The sequence below is a fragment of the Pseudonaja textilis genome, chromosome 2 (assembly GCF_049901715.1).
Source record: "Pseudonaja textilis isolate UNSWEBS1 chromosome 2, rPseTex1.2, whole genome shotgun sequence".
Taxonomy (NCBI): Eukaryota; Metazoa; Chordata; class Lepidosauria; order Squamata; family Elapidae; genus Pseudonaja; species Pseudonaja textilis.
The window spans coordinates 97,745,167-97,768,327 of record NC_141991.1 but is presented as its reverse complement, the minus strand read 5'-3'; the positions used below and the strand labels follow the sequence as shown (position 1 = coordinate 97,768,327).

Below are 23,161 nucleotides of genomic sequence, written 5' to 3'. Positions count from 1 at the left end.
ACAAAACTCAACATGGTTCCCAAATATAATTCATCCATAGGCCGTATGGCTAAGTTTCATTTATTTTAAATTTCATGTGTCTGCATCTTGTTTTATCTCATTGCATATTCATGTCCTTGTTTTTTAAAAACTTCTGTGTGTTTTTTTGTGTGCATGCTCAGTGGATATTTATATGAAGAGTGGCAGAATAGAATTGTAGCTAAACTAAAAAACCTCATTTTTCCAACTTGCAGTAAGCATGCTTATCTTCATTAGCATTCACTACAAACAGAATATAGTAGCTGCATTCTTTTTAATCACAAGCCAGTAGGGAATGATATCCTGGCCAAATCCCAACTACATAAAGATTTAGGATATTGGCAGTTTAGCCAACATGAATACTCTCTTTGCTGCAGTGAATTTCAGATGAGACTGAGACATCAATGATAGGATCTTGTGCACTATTTGCTCATTATGAATGCAGGTGAGGAGGTGTAATGTAATTCATATTTGACTCAGGGTCAAAATGCTAGATAATTTGCTACCCACAATGCAATCTTCATTTCTCTCCATGCACTTCAAGGTGGTTTTTGCTCTTGTGTGGGAAAGCAGGAAAGTAGCTTGTAAGGAGGAAAAGGGGAAGGAAGGAAATATATCTTTTTTCAGCTTAGTACCCTCCAGATTGATTGGACCACAGCGGCCATCGCCTCAGCAAATAGCTATGCTGGGTCAAGACTATAAGAGTTGTAGTTCAATGTGTCTGAATGGCACAGAAAGGCTGCCTTGCAGCTTTTAAAATGTTTTAAGAAGAAACTGAAGTGCAACCTTTTAATGAAGTGGTGAGAATTGCCTGTGTCCCATTCCTTCTTACAGCTGCATTTACATCAGCTGCATTATCATAGAATAATTTCATTGGTGGGATTCAATTGTTTTTACTACCGGTTCTGTGGGCATGGCTTGGTGGGTGTGCAGGGGAAGGATACTGAAAAACCCCCATTCCGTCCCCACTCCTGGGCGAAGGTTACTGCAAAATCCCATTCCCTTCCCACCCCACCCCACTAACCTGCTTTCCAGCTCCGTTCTCCTGTGCAGGGCAACAAAAGAAGACCCAGACAATCAGTTGGGACTCAGGAGGCAGAGAATAGATGGGGAAGGGGCCAGTCAGAGGCGGCATTTGTCAGTTCTCTGAACTACTCAAAATTTCCACTACCAGTTCTCCAGAACTGGTCAGAACCTGCTGAATACACCTCTCAATAAATTCCCTTTTGATCATCACCTGCAAGGTAAAATGAAGCTTGTTCCTTATAATACAAAGATGCTTTACAAGGCCAAAACCACAGAGAACATATTGTGGCAAAAGCAGTAACACCAATAATACCATGATCACTGCTAGATCTACTGTCATGATTGCCACTATTATTACAACCAAAGATTCTGTCTTGAACATGGTCTAAATCAGTGCAGAGTTTCAGCATGTGGCTCAGAGCTCCATTCTGTGCCATTGTCAAACTACCCCATGAGTCTGTGGCATGAAAAGGAGGTGGTGGTAGAAGTTATGCGGAACAGACCTCCAAGCCATACGAAGGGATTAGTGTACCATATTGGTATACACACAACATAGATTTAAGAGTATTAAAATTTAGGGGTTGGCAGGTGACCTGAAGTCTAGTCTAGATTATGACCTCCATCATGGATATGTAGCTCACCTCCAGATTAGAGTCTTTGGAGGGTTCTCGACTCAAGGGCATGAGACTTAATTATCCTAAGACAGATCATGCGTCAATGTTTAAGTTGCGTGTTTTGCATGCAGAAGCTTCTAACAAGGAGAGTCAATTTGGTATAATGGTTAAGGTGGTGGCCTAGAAACTGGGAGACTGTGAGTACTAGCCCTACATTAGGCATGAAATCCAGCTAGGTGATCTTTAGAGAATTGTTGTGGGAAAAATAGGAGGAAAGAGTATTATGTTTGCTCCCTGTCATAAGTTATTTATAAAAATAATACAGAGGGGATTAAAAAATACTTTAATAGTTGCTAGGTATCGGTATAAACAACATTAAACTATGGTCCAAAGCTCTGAAATATGATTGATTAGTTTGTATCTCAATATAATGTGTAAATCCAGCCAGCATATTTAGTTTATTGTTCAGTGTATGAATCCAGATAATTACCGTACATTAATTCAGTAAACCTTGGTTTAATGAGATGCAGGTTAGTATCCAGTGAGAATTGAGCCACTCTACAGTGAATACAAATCTTATGGCTAAATTGATTTATCTTATTGGGGAAGGAATAACTACTTTGATAAAAGATGGAAACAGTTTATGGATTTTTTGTTGAGAATAAATAAAAATGAACTGATGATCTTGGGATTTACTAATTAAAAAAGGATTTATAGGAAAAAGGCTGGGAGGGTGGAAATACTATCATGTTTATAACCGCTGTAGAGTAGATCGGAAGGTACTTGTTTAGATTTTTTTTATTCCAACTTTGTTTTTTTAAATAAGGCAGAGAATATATTTAATACTCTTTCCTCCTCCTATTTTCCCCACAACAGTCGTGTGAGGTAAGTTGGGCTGAGGAGAGGAAATCGCCCTGCTGACTTTCATGCCTAAAATAAGACTAGAATGCACAATATCCTGTTTCTAGTCCACTGCCTTTTTTTTCTTTTTTCTCTACTTTTTTTTGGGACTTTTACTGCTTCTCACCATTTCTCTTTTCCTTTTTCTCCTTCTTACTTTGCATTTCCATTGTTTTTAATTCTGTATAACTGTCTTCTCCATAAAAATGTCATAAAATATACAAAAGAAAACACGAATCTTGCAGCATAGTTGGCTGCAGTTTGTTCCGTTTTTTGTTTTTTGTTTGTATCCCAAGTGCATTTAACAGTTCCTTCACTCTCATCCTCAGTGTATTCCCCTGAAAAGAGTCCACCATGAGGTAAGAGACGGAATGGAATGGGAATCAGTATACATACACCAGGTTTCCTTTTTTGGGGGGTCTAAGTAATCTGTTCAGAGACAACTGAGCAGGAGGTTAAAATCCATACAAAGGCAGTGCCAGAGTGGAGGCTGCTCTGCGTGCTTTGTGAGGAAAGAAAAATGGCTCCAGAGATAGTTGTGGAATAGGTAGAATATGGCACAGCAGCTCCTTGCAGTCTACGTCTAACCTGAGGCCTTTCAGATATTCTGGAATTACAACACCAAGCATCCCTTCCCTTTGACAGAATGCCTGAGGAGTCCGGAAGTTAATAATGAGTAGCCCCAGGATCTCCTCACCCTCAGCCTTCTCATGGAGGGGCCATTCCTGAGCACAACCAATGAGGATAATGAAGAATCGTAGTGGGTCTCCTCGAGAGGGTGGCAAGGGTAGCACAACAGCCTCTAGGTACAGGCTGTGGTTAGCCTGGCATGCCGAGTTCTTCTGTGGGTGTCCTGCAGAAAAAAATGGTGGAGAGACGCCCCCTCCACAGGAGTTCACAATCCAGACACCTTTCTTTCTCTCCAGCTCCCCAACAGAATAGAAAGAAATCTCACGAGCTAGAAATTTTTTGATAGTTTGGCTCCTTTAAAAACACAGGGTTTCCCTTATTATGAACCAAATTGTTGCCCTTCTAAAGTAGTTTGGTGTTTTTTTCTAGATCAGCAGCATAATAACCAAGCTACTGAGGCCTTTCCTGATCCAACAAATGGGAACTGTTGTTTGGGTCGTACCAGTGAGTTGTGTCCCTTTCTCTACTTCTTACTTCTTGTTTTCATCACAGCAGCAACTATTTTAAGCTGTGAAATGGGAACAGACTCTTGTCAACTTTTCAGTTCTTATCCAGACAAAGCAAAGCAAAATATGTTTAGCCAATTCCGGCCGTTGCTAGGAAAACAAGACTATTCTCAGACCTTTTTAAAAAAAACCATGCATGTTAGAACAGTGTTACGTTCAATAGTTGGTTTCATCCTTAGAATGAATGAGCCTGACTGAGGCTTCGTTATTTCAGTACCGACACAAGAATTTGGCTTGTTTTAGAGCCCCCAGGAGAATTATGTTAGATTAAATTGTTAGTTAAGAGGCTTAACCATCCTTGCCTTTGTTCTGCTGAACAAATTAACACTGAAAAAAAAATCACAGCCACCTAGAGTTCCAAGAAATTGTATTTCCTTTATTATTTTATTTTTTTTTGTAACTCAACAAGTTTCCATTTTTTTAAATATTTTTAAAATTTTCATTATATATTTTTTTTTCTGTTTAATGCACTCGACCCAAAATTGGTTTGGCATGTTGAAGGGAAGGGAAAGGAACTGAAAGACAGAGAAATGGAAAGGAAGAAGAGACGTACTAGACCAAAGCAATGGAGTGGAAATAGAAATGGATCAGCACCATAGGGAAGAAGGGGAAGTGAGGGACCAAGGTGGGAGAGCATGAGTCAAACTGTTCCCCACTAGCCCTGAACTACTTGGCCCAGGCCTTCCTTCACGCTGCCATTCAAAAGGCACGGCTTCACCGGTAAACCTGGAGGGAAACTGAACTGGGAAAGCAAATGGAGGCAGGGAAAGGGCTGCGATGGGACAGCTTCAAAGAGGCAGTGTGGCTTGAACCGGAAACCAGAGTGAAGCTCTCCAGAGTCTGCCGCCATCATCTCTTCTGCCACCACACATCCCCTCCCTGTCCTAGTGCAAACACTTCTCTTGCACTGTTGTGCTTGCTTGATATGGAAACATTTAATGCAACCTTCCCCAACTCAGTCTCTCCCTGACTGTTTAAGTCTCACAATCCCAGCCAGCACCACTGTTGGGGTAGACTAATCTACTGGCACAAGAGCTCTCACTGGAACCCCTGGTGGTCTTGTTTCAAGGGCATCCCAGCACACACAGAGAGGCACAGGCTGGTGCATAGGACCTTAAAAACAAGACCAGTTTCAAGTGAGGAGTTGCTGGGATAAGGAGCCGACAGAAGACTCTTCCTCGTGAAATAATAGGAAAACGGACTCCCCTTAAACAGAGATCCTACTGGAACACCAGCCTTGTTCATGTAATTTGAGAAGGATGAGCAGTTCTCCACTTTTGAGAGCTGCTGGTTGCTGGTTCAGGCTTTATAGCTGTCCTCGCATGGACTTTGCAAAATAATAACCCTTCAGTCTCACATATGAAGACTTTGGAAGCAGCCTGAGAGTTCCTAGCAGAGAAAGAAGTGCATTTCACTCTCACACAAAAAGGTAACAGAGCCCGTGTGCCACTGCTTCCAGTGATTAAGCTCAGAGTGATATTTAGAGCAGTAGAGTCTGAGTTCTAAAGTTGCCTTAGAGGTAGTGCTGTCCTGAACTAGCTTATGCATATGTGCCCCTTGTGTTGACTTGCAGACAGCCAGGTTTAGAGACAACAGAGATGGCCTTGATGAGCAGACAACAGTGTAGCTGGTGAGGGCTGACTTCCCCGCCCATCTTCAGAAGAATGGAGAACATAGTCCATATAATGGCCCATACCCTCCATGCTATGCTGGCCTGAAGGCCAGGGGGGACAATTTGGATCAACTTGCACATCTGATTGCATTGCACCAAGGCAGTGATAAGAAATGGCTCTGGAAAAGCTGAATAGAATACTTTTGCTAAAGTGAGTGGAGCTCACGGATTTGCATAAGTCTTAGACAAAAGTGTAGAGAAAGAGAACTGTAGTCCAGGCCCTTCAATTAATGGATTGCAAGCAGAAATGAACGCCATGTACAGAACAACCAGAGACATTTAAAACTATTCTTGAATGGGAAGCTGGGCAGGCTCTCATCAGGAAGCCTATGCCCTCTCTGGCTATCAGCATGTAAGTAGCAATTACTGTCTCCTAGCACTGATGATGAGCGATACCTATCTCCTGGTTTTCTTCTTCAAACATTTGATATTTTTCATTCCTTCCTATGACCTCCAGAATGAGATTTCAGCATTATAAAATAAAAGACAAATGTAAAGAGGGATCCTGTACAACGACATGACAATTCAGTATCTGTACTATATTAATTTGCACAAGACCTAAGCTAACGACACTCCCCCTGACCAACTCAACCCAGGACCTCGGACTTAATGACACTGAGTTTTTTGGAAGCAGCACAACAGGACTCAGTGGTGTCCTTCTATAGTGTATGTTTCTGGAATGAGGCGAGGGCATCTGAATGATGCGGTCCCCAGGAAAAATCTTAAGAAGCAAAACTCTATATTCTTCCAATAAATGCAATTTTGAGATTAGTAATATCATTACTGCAGAGGGAAATTATATTCACCCACCAATTCTCTACAACCTGCTAATAGATCTTAATGACACACATACGTAAGGTCTTGGATTCAAGGTGGAAAGTATAATGGTATCAGCTTTGCTGTGGCAGTAAACCTCACCCCCACCCCCAGCAACTTCAGTGTTAGGGGAGCAGCAAGCAACACAGTGCCTTTCTACAACCTATGGTAAAACCCTATTTAGAGCATAATGTTATTTTGGATGTTATATGTCCCTCCCGCCCCCTTACAAGTGCTGTAAGAACAAAGAAGTGGGAAACTTCAAAAGCCCGAGGAGAAAGATTATAACATGTGACTATAAATAAAGAGGTGTAATGTTGAAATATAATTGCATCCCAGGCATGTTATCTTCTGAAATATTGAGCATGGAGGTATCCTCCATTTAAATTATAATAAGCTCAGTCTGCTTTAAAACTAGTTTCTGCAAATCACATATCTGGATTCTCACAGCTTGTTGATATGTTCCTTGGGCCTGCCTTCCAAATGCAAAACAAAACCATTTTAAAAATTCTGCTACTGGGCAATTAAACTAGAACTCACCATTTGCACTGCTTTGTTACATCAGGGACATTGTGATGCTGTTAATCTCCTCTCCTCACATATTCCTACATGAAATTATTGCAGCTTTAGACTAGTGTTTCTCAACTCAGATGAGTGGACGTCAACTCCTAGAATTCCCCCAGGCAGTATGTTACATTGGGTGGGAATTCTGGGAGTTGACATCCACCTGTCAGAAAGCTGCGGAAGTTGAAAAGCACTGCTCTAGACAGTCATATTGAGTGACATATGGACCCTATTCCGTCCCCCGCCCCCGTGTTTGCTTACAGCTAGTTGTATCACTACTCATTCTCATTAATATAAAGAACTTTTGGGGCCTCTCTGTTTAGCTTAATTTTAAAATACCTGCCTCTGTGTCTATATAGCTTGTTCAAGTTCAAAACATAAGTGTTTTGCATGGAGGCAACTAGCATTCAAAGAACGGGGCAATGTTAAATTCCAAATGTGAGAACAGGAAGAGGCTGCCTGTCTGTATAAAGCTGACAATGTTTGAAGCTGGACCCTAAAATCCCCTTATCACAGCTCCTATCAATATAGCCCCTTTCCCCACATTTTCTCTGATAACCAGAAAAGTGCATGCAATAACACTGATACTAACTCATCTGCCTGATTTCTTCCTTCCTCCAAATTTCATCAGCGGAATGGACCTTGAACACCTAACATGCAGGAAAGTGCAAAGCTTTATGTTGGGCTGCCAGAAACTCAATCCTCATAGCTTCAACTCTTCCCAAGGAGAACAAGGGCAGTCTTTGGTTTCTTTGTTTTCATTTTGCTTTTAATGCGAGGTTTCCGCATGGAGGTACCTCTTGGTATAAAAGCCAAGGAGGTTCCTGAACCAAGAGCCTTCCTTGGATCAATGCAGCAAAGGGATGTGGGGTGAATAAGGCCATTTGGTATTGGAAGGGGACCGATCAAAACCATAGGTTGTGGATGGAACAGGGAAATGAAAGTGGACCTTATTTTCACTTAATCACGCAATGACTTGGGGGCAAAATCAAAATTGTGGCAGAAGGAGTTTGGACTCTGGAGGGTTTATTAGCAACCCTAGCCAATCCTCTCCATTTCTTGCGCCACCATACTAATGAGTAATACAATAGCACAAAAAGCCCTGCTATCCATTCCCTTGTGCCCTGTGAATTTATGATCTGGATATAAAGCAAAAGATGTTTGAACATCTTTAATAAGTGCCAGTTTCATTGTGACTTAAAACAGGAGTGTGGCTATTACTGTGAGCTGGAGCGGGGGTGGGTGCGGAGGTTTTATGCAGAATATTCCATCTAATTCTACTATGCATAAGTCCTCTTGATTTGAACACATACCAGCCCAAGCTCTGCACTCCAGAGAGCTGTCTATTTATCTTAGATGTAAAGCTATGGAATGCAGTTCACTTACATGTTTTGTTGCTGCTGGCAGATAACCTTCCACAATATTTGGGTTACTGGTCGAAAAAGACATGTAGCATGGTTTCTCTTTCCCCCCAAATTATTCAAGGACAGTTTGTGGGGTATATGTGGGTGTGCCCCAGCGTTTGTTAGAAAGATCTAGTCAAGCCACACTCCAGGGAAAAACTGAGGAACTGAAAATGCAAATGCACTGGGATTAGACTTGTCTCCTGGTGAAATCCAAAGCAACTAAAGGATCCTATGTGGTAATTTACTGAGGGGGGGGTGTTGGTTCATTAATATTGGCAGTGAGGTAAGAGACAAAGGGACAAGACACCGGAGGATGGTTCATCTTCCTCGCTGATGCTGAGAGAGAAAGCCCAAGCTATCTAGAAAGCTTGCTTAAAAAGAGCTGATTCTCTGTTTTTGCTTTGAAAAGTCACCGATCTACCAGCTCTCAGAGGATCAAAAGCCAAACAAAACGAAACCAAAACACTGAATGCTTTGAGGCTCTGGCCAGTGAAACCACACATCACTTCCCTTTTTTGATAGAATGTCACCTGGCAAATGCTAGCCTGGATGGTTCAAATAAATACACGCAGTGTGGTTCCTTTTTTAAAAAAAAAAGGAAATGAAATGCAATTCTGCCCACCCCTGCTACTAAAATTTCTAAAAGCAAAGGATTTTCCTGGCACCTACAGCGTTGCAGAACTACAGCATCTTTGGGTCTTGCGGTAAAAACTTTGATTTTTCCCCACCCACCCACAGTTGCAAAGTGTCAGTTAATGAGAAAATAACCAACTTCATCAGGATGTATGAAAAAAGTACCTCATCTGGAAGGAAAGGGAAAATGCTTCAAGGTCACAGAAATGACGCAGTATATGTTATATATTACATAAAAATTGTGCCAAAATGTTTTTTTTTCCCCCATTGATTGTAAAAATCTGCTCTTGGTCAGCTCCACCCCCGTCCCACTGTCTTCATCAAAGCAGGGGATTTCTTTCCTCTTGAACGCTCCCATATACACATGGGGCCAGAGCAGAGCGGAGTGCTATATATCTATATATATCGGGATATAGATATAGATATATTTCAAACCCAGACAGAAAAAGTTCCTTGGTTTGTAGTTTTCCTTTTTTTCAAGTGAGTAAATCAATTCTTGGTTGTTGTTTTGAGGATCTCCTATTTACAGCATTTCAACTGATATCCCTTCCCCCTTGTTCACCCTGCCCACCGCCCGCCAGAGATATGGTGCCTCTAGGTGAGACCGGTCCCTCCTCTGGCTCTCCCAGGAAAAAGAGCTGCTGAGAAAAGTCGGAGTTGTGCTTGAAGAGGGAGATTTGCTATTTCTTCCTTTGGGGAAAAAGTGCAGTCTGGGTTAGTGTTTTTTGTTTTGTTTTTCTTCGTTTGAAAGACACAATCCATCCAGTTTTGGGGTGGGGGCGCGGGGGGGGGGGCGGGGAAAGTTCAACACTCATTCTCCCTGCATGGTCCCAAATATGTTCGGATGGCAGCCATATTTGCCTTGCAAGTACTCCTGATTTTTGCTTTTGCATCTTCACAGGCAGGAATGAAAGAGAAGGAAGATGATTCTTCTTAAGTGTTGGAGAAGGAACACAGTAGATTGGGTTGAGGGATCGACCCAGTTGACAGCTGCCCTCAGTGCCATCCCTCCTCATCTGTATTTTGTACGATTTCAAGCTTGGTGGCCACAGAAAAGAAATTAAAAGGGGGAACGTGGCAACAAAAAGTAAAGCAAAAATGAAAACAAGCCAGCTTAGTGCTACTTCCTCCTTCTTCCCCAGAAGCAATGCTGCAGCTTAAGTACATCTATGTAGCTTTAAAAAGACAAAGGGGAAAAGAAGGAAGATCATTTTTTTTCCCTGCAGTCTTGCCACCAGAGGCAGCAAATAAGGAGCCAATAGAAACCCCACTGATAACCTGTGGGCTTTCCAACCAATGCTGGAAGGCCAGTTGTGGTCTTAGCATCAACTGAACAACTCCTTCCTTTCCCCCCACGTGTACCTTTCCCTATGACATGGGGCAGGGTGGTGGCCGTTGGCAGCGTCTAAACCCTAAGAAGGCCGTATGCCTTTTTGTTCGTGTTTTCTTGTTGTTGAAGACAAGCCAATAAAGGGAGGGTGGAGAGTGGGTGCAGGGTATTTCTCCATGTGCCCCATTCTCTGCACATGGCACCCCCATGGCTTTGATTACTGAAGCAATAAAAACTAATTTTCAACTTTCAAACTTTCTCAATCTATTGTTCCTTCTCCATTGTCTAGGAGGTATTGTCATAAGTCTGATCTTCTTGCCTAGGTACTGCTCTCTTCCCTCCATTGCGTTTGCCTGGAAAAGGAAATGGGATCTTCTAATCGGCAATGTCTCACTTTCTGTCTGGAAAACGAAGTGGATGGAAAGATAACTGGATGAAATGGCTACCCATCCCTTTGGAGAAGACCTCTGCCTCCACTCTTTCTTCCACCTTCTCTCTTCCACTCATCCCCCAGCCTGCTCCATTCTCTTCTTCCCCACCATTTCTCCAGCAAAAAAATGAAAATGTTCAGGTCACAGCAAGGATGCCATGTTGGGGTTAGGAGGTATGGTCCCTTAAGTCCCTTGTCAGCCCCTCAGAGGCTGGTCACCAGCTGCATTTGGCCATCTCCCTCCACTGCAGGGTTCTCTAAGCTTGCTGGGACCAAATACCCATCATGGCTGGGTCTCCGGACTTGGTAGTAGGCCTGGAGCTGGTTGCGTGGCACCAAGGCTGGCCGGTTGGTATAGTAGATCTCATTGATGGCTTGGGCATGAGGAAGCACTTCCCCAACTGCCTCAGGGCTGCTGTCCGGATACGGGGAGTCCCTCAGATTGGTCATACTGGTGTATAATGAGTCCCTGTTGGGTGAAGGAACTTGGCCGTCACCCCCCTCTGTCAGGTCAGCTGTGCAGCTTTCTGACTCCTCCAGGTCGCTCTGGTAGAGGATGGACTGTGCCCTCTGAAGCAAGAGTGGCTCCTCTAAGGCCTTATACATAAGTTCAATTTCCATGTTCTCCTCATGTGTCAAGGAAGGGGCATCAGGCACAATGGCGTCATCCTCATTGTTGGTTCCCCCTCCCCCTGCTACTACATTGGGAGGGGGAGGAGGCCCAGGGGGGTTGGAGGTCTCAGTGGAGCCCCCGCCTCCCTTGACTGCCACACTGCCTCCCCCTCTCAAGTTGTTATGCACCAGCTCAGAGATGATCATTTTTTCAAAGGCCGCAGCATCACTCAGGTTTCGTCGACAATCAGCCATCTTGGTACCCTCGGCGGAGAAGTCACCACTGCGGAGGGAGTAGCTGTTATTGAAGTTGCCATTGAGCGGGAGGGTGTCCATGCCACAAGCGTCTCGGCTGTTGTTCAGGGGGTGCTCTGTAAGGGGCAGCACAGATAGGGGCATTAGTGGCAGAAAATAGGGAGGGAGGCCCTGCGCACCTTCTGGGGGGTAGTGGAAGCAGTAACTCCAAGATGTACATTAAAAGGCAAGCTGTTCACCAGAAACGTATGAAAGACAGCTGAGCAGCATGAACTTATGAATGTTCAGGCACACAAGCACTATGGATGTGTTTGTGCTCTGGGACAAAGGAGAATTGCCCGGAGGGGAATCATATGGGATGATTCCCAAGATCATTGGCTTGTGCTCAAAGAAAGAAGGTAGCATCAAACTGACTCCACCTCTATCCTCTGCAAAAAAAAAAAAAAAGGCCAAGAGAAGTGAATCTAAAACTGCTGCTGGAAAGGCAATTTATGCTGAACTGAATTGGCCAGCGCATTTTCGGGGTTGGGGGAGGGCTTATGTCAGAGTTCTAATACGGGCTCCTTTATTTCAACAAGATGCTCTGAAGATTTGATCTAACTATATCTACCACCCTGTGGAAAAGACAAGGAACCTTCTTAACCAAACCCGCTCCTAGTAAACAAAAGAAGGTGATGGAGAAGCAAACAGCCATATGGGAAATGCCAATTGGTTTTTACTGATTTGCTCTTGGCTGAAGAGCCTTCAGAGTAGGATTTTCAGGCACAGATGCAACAGACACCGGCTACCCAAAGGCAACAGGGCTGGATAACCACATTTAGAAGTATTCATCTCAGGCAGGGGTCACCAAACTTGGCAACTTTAAGACCTGTAAGCTGGCTGGAAAATTCTGGGAGTTGAAGTCCACAAGTCTAAAAGTTGCCAAGTTTGAAGACTTCTGACCTAAGGAAATAGTCCCTCCCCCAGAAAACCCTAGAATATCAAGTTATATAACTGCACCATTGGGGAAAAAATTATCAGACTATACCCAATGTGGGATAATCCCTACATTTTTGAGAAAACACTCAAATTAAGATAGGGAGTTGCTGTCCCAAAGTAAAGGAGCCACTCCCTAAATAAGCAAGGCCCAAATATTTCCAGAAGTGTTCAAAATGGGTGTATGCAATAGCATCTTATTTTCTCCCTTGTTTGGGGCTCCCTATATCCACAAGCTTTAAAAACAAGCATAGAGTCACTTTGATTATTAGACCCCAGCATTCTAAAACAAAGAACAAACATATGGAGCTGTTGTCATTAAGAAGGTGTATTTCTAAAGAGAAGTTGGATAATTTTGATTTTCTTGTTCATGTAGTCGGCATCTGTAATTCACTTCTCCTTTGGTTGTGTGCAAAATCACTCAGGGTTCAAGGGTACAGGATTTTAAAATGCTTGTGTTAGAACAGCTGCATCTTGAGCAATGACCACTTACATATGTCAAATGGGGTTTTTAGGCGTTTAAATGTGTCCGTGTGTAGAAAAGTGTACTTGCGCATAACTTATAGGGTGATGGAGAAGAAAGCAGCCATATGGGAAATGCCTAATTTAGCCAAGCACAGCCACATGCATTATGCAGTATGGATGCCACCTCTTTGCCCGCAGAAGAAAGATGTTGAAAGGCAACAGAGTAAACTATCTCCCAACAGTGAAGGAGATACTTTAGGGAGGGAGCCCCAGCCAGATCACTGGGCCCACTGCTTTAACCCAGTGTGACTGGGAGAGTGGCTAGGTTGGGTTATTTTGGGGCTCCGTGGGGGCTATTTGCTCCATCTGGTGCCCACAGCTAGTACTGCAAAAACCATGCGGCCTCCCCACAGAGAAAGATATGGGAAAGTAAAGCCCGAAGAGTCCCTCCCGGAGCCAGCACTCCCTGCAGCCGACAGATAGAATGGCACACGCTTGCCCATGCCTGTTGCGCACCCACCCCAGCCTGCCAGTCAAACTAGCAATGAAGGAAACATTACTGCGAAATGGAACTGGAAAGGAGGGACGTACTGGACTCTCGGAAGCTCCCTGGAGGCAGCATCGATTAGGAGAGAAAAAAGGGAAGAAAAAGAAAAAGAAAAGGGAGTTACCCAGGTGGCCACAGCTTTTTGTCAAATATTAGATATGATCCATAATCGTTGTATCCCATCTGGTCAAAGTTTGGTGGAAGAGTGTGTGGTTTGCATGGATAGTCTCAACTCCAACCTCTGCAGAGTTGAAAAGGTTGCTCTGCCCCAGTGTGTACAATGCATGTCCTGTAGTCCAGGTTTGTATCATGTCCCTTCTACTTACTAGGTGCATGGAGGTAGGCAGGGCCTTTTTCCAACCACAAACTCAGAAATGAAAAGGAAGGATTCTCTTTCAAGAGGGTGACTATCTTACCTGGAGAGTTGAAGACAGGGGGTGAGGCAGGGTTGAAGCCCACAGACTCAGCAATGAGTGTGTTGTAGGGACTGCTCCCGCCCCGTGTCTGCAGCACGGGGTTGGTCAACAGGTGGTTCCCCATTGTACCTGCAAAGAGAGTGTATGCATAAGTGTTACGATTCTGCAGGACACAAATGTCCGCAACTAGACAAGAAAAAGTGTCAGAGTGGTGGGTGGCAAAGGGTGGTAAAACATAAAGAAGCTCTTTGGAGGAATGATATATACCATATAAACTAGACTGGAGATCTATCGTTCTCGGGAGGACATCTGGAGATAGCTAAGAAAGAGAAGTTGATGCAGAGTCTTGGGTTAGGAGTTGAAGAGGGGGCTTTGTAACTGCCTGCTTAAGGCAGGAGATATTCTTACTCAGCAGTACTGATTTCCCTCTTCACTTGTACGGGTGCAGATTGCCATTCTGGTTTAGAGCAGGGTCATTGGAAATGATGGACCACTCACCTCGATTAAGTGTCGGAGTACTGTTGAGATCACCTGCCATGAAACTGGACTCAGTCTGTTTCCTCACAGTATCATTCCACATTCTCCGGATTCGGCTCTGAAAAAACAGCCCCATTCTGCATTTAACAGAACTTTATCTGTCTGTTTCCCCCATTCACCTTACATTCATGCCTTGGGCTTCTTAAAAACTTTTAGTTTGGCTAAATAGATTTAACTAAATCATCTATTCAATGACTGATTTTCACTAATCCCTGCCAGATTTTACCTGTGTTCCAGAGTAGTAGCGGTTGTTGCTGCGGATAGCTGAGGTCTTGAGGGAGCCTAGCGTGGCACCTGGTTGGCTCCGGAGGCAACAGGATGCATGTCGCAGGCATTTGCTGAACTCGCGGTGCACCTAATGCAAAAGAGGGGAACGAGAAGAAAGGAAAGGGAGAAAATGCATTGTTCCACTCTCTTTCAGACAAGTCATTCATTGTACTAGGCCTTAAGAGGGGTCCTACTTACCACATATGTACATGCATTAACAAGAGAAAGACAAAATGCTTACACAATATCCTTTGACTCACTGGTGGGATTCAAATTTTTTTACCACCGGTTCTGTGGGCATGGCTTAGTGGGCGTGCCAGGGGAAGGATACTGTAAAATCTCCAGTCATAGGTGGCATTTACTGGCTCTCCGAACTACTCCAAATTTCCACTATCAGTTCTCCAGAACTGGTCCGAACCTGCTGAACACCACCTCTGCTTTGACTGGTGCGCATAAGAATACTTCCCAGTAACACAAGGACTCTCCATGATGTTCCGTTGTTTTACCAACTATTCTTAGCTTTTCAGAAACAATCTTTACCATCATGCAAGACTAAAGATGCAATGTTCACTTAATTGCATAAATAAGGAACAGTGTATAAACTAAAAAGGTGTCTCAATTTGTCAGCAATATTTTTAAAATAAAGAGGAGTAGTTACAAAACCAAACAAATCCAGGTAGCAATCACTGTCTGAAAAAGTCAAATATGCTTTTTCTCACAAATCACAATGAGTTGTGCACGATTTAAGTCATCTAGGTTCAAAACTAGAGCTTTTATTCATATACAAAATCTATACCAATCTGATGTCTTAATTATCTAAGTATTAAGACTAGTATCTATATTCTACCAAACTTTTGTGTCTGTAACTCTTAACTAAGCAAAACGGGGCAAAACTTTTTCAACCAAGGTACCGCAAGTGGGCTAACTTAGAGAATGCACCTAAAACCCAGGACTCCTGGAATTTGGCAAATTTTATAAAACACTTTATGACATAAAACTATTATAAAGCATGTTATGACAAAATAAAAAAAATGTTATAAAACATTTCCTCTGATCAAATGTTGATGCTTGAATGTGCTTATACAATTCAACATGGGCTACTTTCAAGGCATCTTATGTTTCTGAATCGGTCTCTTGAATTGTAAAGAACTGCTCAAGTACATTAGAAGCTCTTCCATGGTTAAAGACATTGAGGGCTCTGTAAAGAAATATCTCTGAAATGATGACCTAGCGGTCATAGGTTGTCTATGATTGAATAACATTGTTTCATCAGAAAGTTCGATCCATAACTAGTCAATGCAGATTCAAAGTATCCTACAGTCAATGCTGCTTTTCTGCAAAGAAGCCCAGACCGCGGACTAGGAAGCCCCTCTTGCTTTTATAAAGCTCCTTAACCAGCATCTTGCGGCATCAGCTCCACCGGATTGCCTCAACCTCCCACTCTCTAACCCGTGTCATGTTCTTCAATACCAAGACTACCCACCTTTTTCTGCAGTGCACAATGAAAAACAAAGAAGAACATGCCCTGGAAAGCATTGAAGGTAGTGAAGAGGTAGGCCATGACAATAGACTCCTTGTTGATAAAGAGGAGGCCGAAGGCCCAGGTGAGGCCCAGGAGAAAAAGCAGAGTAATGGCTCCAAGTGCCCAAGACCTGTAGAAAGAGAGACGAGTAAATTCAAGATGGGCATTGATTCCCCTCACCTGGAACATTTGCTCATTTAATATTAAACCAATAGGGACGGGAAAGCTTATAACTATTAGTAGACCCACTATGTAAAGGGGAGGATAATTCATCTTTTTTTTCTCCCCAGCATCCAGCCAGGGTGGATTCTATATGTTGGATGTTAAATTTAGTTGATACTTGGATCGTTTTTTTTTCTTTTCTCTTTGTACATCAATCTTTTTTCTTTTTTGTTGTTATTAGTACTAGATGCATATTTTTGTTGTTTTTCCGTTTTGTATTTTACTTTTGTTAATAAAAAAAAAACAAATATATTATATATATAAAAAGATGAGCCTGGATAACATTGGAGCTTCACTACTCACATCTTCCTCCTACCTTCGGAAAAGGTTCTTCAACTTTGTACACAGGGCAAGCTTGACTTGAGAAAACGAAGATGGTTTTTAAGGGACGGACTCAATGCTTGATGAGATGGAGCTACTGGATAAATGGACCAGAACAGTGGTGGGATTCAATTTTTTTTACTACTGGTTCTGTGGGCGTGGCTTGGTGGGCGTGCCAGGGGAAGGATACTGTAAAATCTCCAGTCAGAGGTGGTATTTGCCAGTTTTCTGAACTATTCAAAATTTTCTCTACCGGTTCTCCCGAACTGGTCAGAACCTGTTGAATACCACCTCTGGACCAGAATCTGTTTGTGCTGCACATTTTATGACAAAAATACACCAAAGTGCTCATTTACACAACAAGCCACAAGGAGAAACTTAAGGACCTTAAGTGAAATTTAAATGACTTGTATCCTGAGTAACAGATAGTGATTATAAAATCCAAGGTAAGGTAAAAATGGCAGGAACACGTTATTATTTCTCCAGGCCAACTCACATTCCCAAGCCTTAATAGTCATGTCTTCTTCCTTGCTCTCTAAGAAAGAATTTATTAACTGTTTTTCATAGGGTTTTTTTCCCCCAAGGGTAAGTTTAGGAGTGAGGAAAGAGAAAGTGTGTGACTGAACACTGCGACTTGTTTTTCTGTATACATAATGAAGGGAAGACTTCCTCTGTGATGTTTGCCGATGCCAGAGGGTGAACCAGAAAGAAATGGGTGAGAAGATATGAGATGAGAAAATAAAAATAAAAATCTCTTCCAGTTCTCTGATGAGGTTGTGTGTGTCCGATGTTACTAGTCAAAAAACTGCTTAGTGGGCTCTGTTTTCTTACTCATCTTTATCCAATCATGCTGATGTCTATAAAGCTGCTTCTTTTACTTTTGCCCTCTGCTATTACCCTCTGGTTTTATTCATGTATTGCAAACGAAATTGGGAGCAGGCAGGGGTGGCATTCTACCAGTTCGGACCGGTTCTATAGAACCAGTTGTTATGATTCTGCACAGTTCGGAGAACCAGCAAATTGTGCCCCTGGCTGGCCTCACCCCTCTCTGCCCACCCCTCCCCTCCTCGCCCTGTCAATCCTTATCGTGCATGTGTAACATTGTGTGCATGCCCGACATTGCTGACTGCGTTCTTCCCTGCCCAGCCACCCCTTAAGTTATTTCTATTTTCCGCTCCCGATGATCAGCTATTCCAATGATCAGCTGTGCCAAGATCCCCCTTGTTGTCTTACTGCTTCACACAGGAGGCTTCCCTGAGGCCTAGGAAGCAAAAAGAAGCGCGTGGAGGGGATGGGGGGTGGGTGGGTGGGTGCTGGCCCCCCCATGTGCTTTCCTAGCCCCCTAGGGAAGCTTCCTGGGAGCAAAACACCCCCCAGAAGGCTTTCCTGAGGCCCAGGAGGCAAAAAATGGGGGGGGGAGGGGCTGCCACAAAAAAGAAGCCGCACCCACCCAGTCACATGGCCACATCGACCTAGACCTGCCCTCAGAACCAGTTGTTAAAAAATTTGAATCCCACCCCTGGGGGCAGGGGAATGTCACATCACACTCCCCATTCACAGTTCCCTATAGTTCTGTGTCTTAAATTTAGTTTGGTAGTCATCTAAGCATTTTTTTTTCCTCTTCTTTCTCTCTCGCACACATAGCAATATTTATTTTAATCTTCTGGTGTTTTAAAACATCAAAAGTATTCCAAATTTAACACACACCTCTTTTTTGTAATACAACTATGCCCCAGCCTAGCCCTTTCTTTGTAAGCTGGCCTCACACCAGAAAGCCTGAATAACTAGATATTCAGTTTTGTTTCTGAGCACACATTCATACATCTTTCTTAAACTTCATTCTATAGGAATTGATATTACTGGAATTAGTAAGAAGAAAGTTCCAGAAACTCAGAAATGAAAGATACTTTCTTTAGATTGAAGAACAATTTTCATTAAAGCAATGGTTTTTGCTGCTCTTAGATTCCATAAATATGTTTGTTCTCAATAATGTTTTTTTTTAAATACAGGAAGTTGAATATTCCCCGTCATATACCTTCCACTTTATAAGGAACTATCCATGTATCTTAGAAAGAAAGAGTGAGCTTCCTCAGATAGAAATCGTGTAACAAGGCGTGGCCTCATTCTTTTCTATTCAGAATATTCTTCATATGATTATTGCCTTCCCTTATTCTTCCCATTCCCAGTAAATTTTTATTTATATCTGGATCTTTGAGTACATTCTTTTCAAAAGGGATTTCTCACTAAAATATCCCTGATATACAGTTGCATTTCTGGTTATTTTCCCTGAAAGGTTTGCTTCCCATTTCTGCTTTTACAGCAAAGAAAGTCCAAATCATTGCCTTACTCTGTTCTTTTTATAGTGATGCTGATAACAGGCACAGAAGATTGCCACATAGTGGGAGAGTCTAGTGGCGGAGGGGCGGCGGGGAGCCTTGCAACAGAAGGTCTACCTCTTGGTCACTTGTGATAAACTACTTTTAGAATACAAAGTATTTTCAAAGAAGTGGCCTCTAGTTTTAATTATATTTTTATATTATTATTAGCCTCAATCCCAGAATCATACATGGGCTGAATCAACCTTAACTCATTTTGATTCTCAGATCAGCATACTACTTGCTCTGCCTCCTGTTTCATATGTACAGTAATACACCTGAAAAACTTCAATAAGAATGCCTTCTCGTGTATACAGTTTTTTAAAAGCATAACATAAGTCCTCTCCCAGTTGAGTGATATATGAAAGTTAGAATGTACATGGATTTTTCTCTCACTGACTTGATATTTGCACTAGCAGTCTACTAATGTTGAGTGTATGTTCTTATAATTGGGCAGTTAGAACAATGTAGGGTTTCTGTTGTTATACCACTTTCCTTACAGTCTTTTTTCCCAGACTGGCTCAGCCATTTGGGATATGGCACTGGGTTACTCTAGCTTCATTTAAGGATAGCTCAGGATTTCATCCAGTCTTGCCATGCAACCATGGAGAGTATCAATTAATATTTGGCCCCATATGTCACTATTCCGCTCAGATGATAATAAGTGACTGGAGGGTAGAGAAGCACTATGTAATTTCACTGTTGTAGACAGATCATTATCTGGTTACCTTAGGCTGGCCATCAGTATAAACTTTTGCACGGGTTATGGACTAGTCAAAATGGTTTTCCCCTAGTGCAGGGGGTCCCAACCTGGGGTGCTTGCACCCCCTGGGCGTGCGAGACAATATTCCAGGGGGTGCGAGAAAAGTCCAGGTAAATAATAGGATATTGGCTATATGTTGGCATTTTTATTCCAGGGGGTGGGAGCTTCGAGTGAAATTTTATTCCAGGGGGTGCGAGGTTCAAGTGAAATTTCTTTAGGGGTGTGGGGCGAAAAAAAGGTTGGGAACCACTGCCCTAGTGTCTAATGGATTTGATTTCCTGAATTGAATTCACATGGGTTTTTTCCTGTACTGGTTGATCAGCGGAACCACAAAAACAGTGTGAACAACACACAAGACTGCCCTCCACCTGATTTGATGGGGAGCTGAAAAGGATGAAACAAAAGGCATGGCAGCTTTTTGAGAACATCTGGAATAAATCTTGGGATCAGTCAGGACACCAAAGGTTCAGGTTGATTAAGAACATTATTCCATGGCAGCAGAGACAGCAACAATTACCTATTTTCCATTGCATCTGTTTTTCTATCTCCTCCACCAGGATCGCTGGGAGCGTGGGATGAGAAGCTGGAAGACTTTATGCCTCACTCTAAACAGTTGATATGATTGTTTGCAAAGGAAGCCACAATAGATACATTCTGATTTGGACTCCACCATCAAAGCAGGTATGATGTTGCCTTTTGGGAACCATCGTGCTTTATTCTGTTTAATATTCTCAGCTTATGGATACCGAAGATCCGAATAGACTGTATGGAGAAATGAGTCCATACCACCCCCACCATATGTCCCTCTGGAATGAACCAATAAATACCTATGAAATTATTACAAGACTTATTTCTGAGAAAACCTAGGGCGCAAAAATCCTTCCTTCTTCTACAGATGTATTACGTATTCCCTCTCTGAATGCTATGCATTTTTCTTTTTTTTCTTTTTATATCCTTTATCTATTGATGGATGTTTGAATATTATTTATTAATGTATTATTATATTTTTCTTTTGTTATTTGTATACTGTTTTGGGATGCTTACATGAGAAATATATTTGAAAGGTTGAATAAATAAATAACCATTAAAATTGATTATTTTGCTTTTCTGAATAAAGATAAATATCAGGAACTGTCCATTTGTATGAAATATTTAAAAAACCAAAACAACATGTTGACAGACTGAGCTAAATTAGAATCCAAAATAGACAGCAAGAATAAAAGAAGTGGGATGAAAAATCATATCAATAGTGAATACATTCTTTGCCGTTAAACTAATTGGAAAAAACAGAAGAAAAAAAAATCAGCATGAAAGAACTGAACTGTTTTCTGAAAATAATAGTTGTACTCTGCTGATAACAGTATTCGAAAACAGAAACTACTATATCAATTCCGGCTATAATCAAGGTAGAAAACCTCCACCTATTACTAACTTCAGATCCCATCATCCCTTCCTAGCTAACTTACTAGTTTAGTTAATCCCTGCAGAGCTAAAGTCCCCCATTACTGAATTCCAGATTTACAGGATTCTTAAATCATGTGTAGATCAGGACCATGCTATATAAACTAGGGTTGTTGAATGTCTTCTATTCAGTTTTCATGCATTGCCTAATTGAAAATGAAGGGAACCAACACACTGATATTCATCATGATGGTTAGAAGGCATTCTGGGAGCTGCTAAAAAAGGACATGCAGGGATTGCATTCGGCCATGGATCCTCAACTTGCCAAACTTAGTTCTTGGAACTCCTAGAGATTATCAGTTTCTCGTAGATGCATCCATTTACTCTTGCTCCAGCTACCCTTAAGCGTGGTTCTGAGCCACTTGAGCTAGGTTAAAGAAGGTGAATGAATTCTGCATTTCTCAGTTTGGTAGATGTTAAAGTGAAACTATTTGTCTTAACTTAGCAACAAGCAAGGTATGTTTCTGCCCACCAAAACACCATTGCTGGATTATTCTATTATGAAAACAAGTATAAGAAGGTGTGAACTGTGAGTAACATATGTGTTTTGACAGTTTTGTCATTTTTGTCATAAACTATTTGCTGATTTTTTTTTTCCAAATTTTCTTAATGAATCTGCTTTTCACCTCGTTTGCTGTTGAATTAAACAACTGTATTCATCTGAGAGAATGGGAATTCCTTTTTACAGAGATATGCCAAGTTTTGTGCTTTCTGAAAATGAGGGAATGGCTTCAAGGTGTCTTTGCAGTGTGCTGTTTTGCAAAAACATCAGCTATCCCAAGGCCTTGGCTTCGAGGCATCATCCTGTTTCTGAGCTACCCCCAAAGCTTAGCGTGCTGAATGGACCATTTCAACCCTTCAGACTCTTTTCTGTGGATGAGATATTGCTGGACCTCACTGATGAGGGCTTTCTGTCCTATTGTCTTGAGAAAGGTCCTACATTTGAACACAGAGATGGCTATTTTGTCTGGGCTGGACATGTTTTGTTCCGGTGTATCGGTTTAAAAGGATCCAAAAGACACTGTTGTGTTCAGACAACATTAGAATTAAACTGTTTAAGATAAAAAGGCACTTCAACCTATATCAGAAGATCATCAAAAGGAATCCAAAGAAAAACTTACTTGATATTGTCCAGTCGGCTGGAATCAGGCTTGAGGACAGATGTATTGCGGATCATCTTGTGCAGAGTGATCATGAGGAATACAAGATTGATCTGGAAGATAATGTACAGATGGATGAATGAATGAATGAATGAATGGATGGATGTGTGTGATGGAATCCTTTGCCTTACAGTTCCCCCAGTTAGTAACTTCTCTCTGTCGCATTCTGAGGTTTGTAATGAATTCCCACTGCACTGCAGGGTTGCATGGTTTGGAGTGAGATGTGCATTATAGCACATCTTCTGAGCTTTGGAAAGAAAAGGGACATCTAATGGATTGGGAAGTGTTGGACTTTAGTTACTCTTCCCAGGTTGAGGAAAAAATCCCACCTCAACTACTCCAAACAATCCTTCAATGACTCACCCCAATAACAAAAGAAACAGGTCCAATGAAACTCCAGATGAAGTAGTTATCAACTCGAAGCCAACAACTGCCAAAAGTAGAGCAAGACATGTTTAAATAGAGACCCAAAAGACAGTGGATATCCCATACCTTCACCACTACATACAATAGTTCGACTTACAATTCCACCAAAACTTGCTTTGAAACCTAGATTAATTTCTTGTTCATCCAACTGCTTTGGGCTTCTAGCATAGCTTTCTTTTAGGTATCCTTTGTCTGACCTCTAAATTCTTACTTCGTCTTTCATTAAAATCTA

At 42.1% G+C, this 23,161-nt stretch overlaps 1 protein-coding gene across 9 annotated transcripts in view; it reads right to left on the bottom strand.

The window, feature by feature from the left end:
- Positions 1 to 4,109: 4,109 nt before the first annotated feature.
- The window catches only part of ADGRL1 (adhesion G protein-coupled receptor L1), a 144,413-nt gene continuing 125,361 nt past the window's right edge, over positions 4,110 to 23,161 (bottom strand). For 5 of the 9 annotated variants that reach the window (XM_087924646.1, XM_087924647.1, XM_087924640.1 and 2 more), the window contains 8 exons: positions 22,867 to 22,933; positions 22,465 to 22,556; positions 16,163 to 16,331; positions 14,639 to 14,767; positions 14,374 to 14,470; positions 13,876 to 14,004; positions 13,504 to 13,521; positions 4,110 to 11,588 (listed from right to left, as the gene is read on the bottom strand). In XM_087924646.1, coding sequence (XP_087780772.1) covers positions 10,810 to 11,588; positions 13,504 to 13,521; positions 13,876 to 14,004; positions 14,374 to 14,470; positions 14,639 to 14,767; positions 16,163 to 16,331; positions 22,465 to 22,556; positions 22,867 to 22,933 — 1,480 coding nt within the window. In that variant the 3' untranslated portion in view covers positions 4,110 to 10,809. Of the gene's footprint in view, positions 11,589 to 13,472; positions 13,522 to 13,875; positions 14,005 to 14,373; positions 14,471 to 14,638; positions 14,768 to 16,162; positions 16,332 to 22,464; positions 22,557 to 22,866; positions 22,934 to 23,161 lie in introns of all 9 variants that reach the window. The other 4 variants (XM_087924645.1, XM_087924643.1, XM_087924644.1 and 1 more) reach the window with 2 other exon arrangements.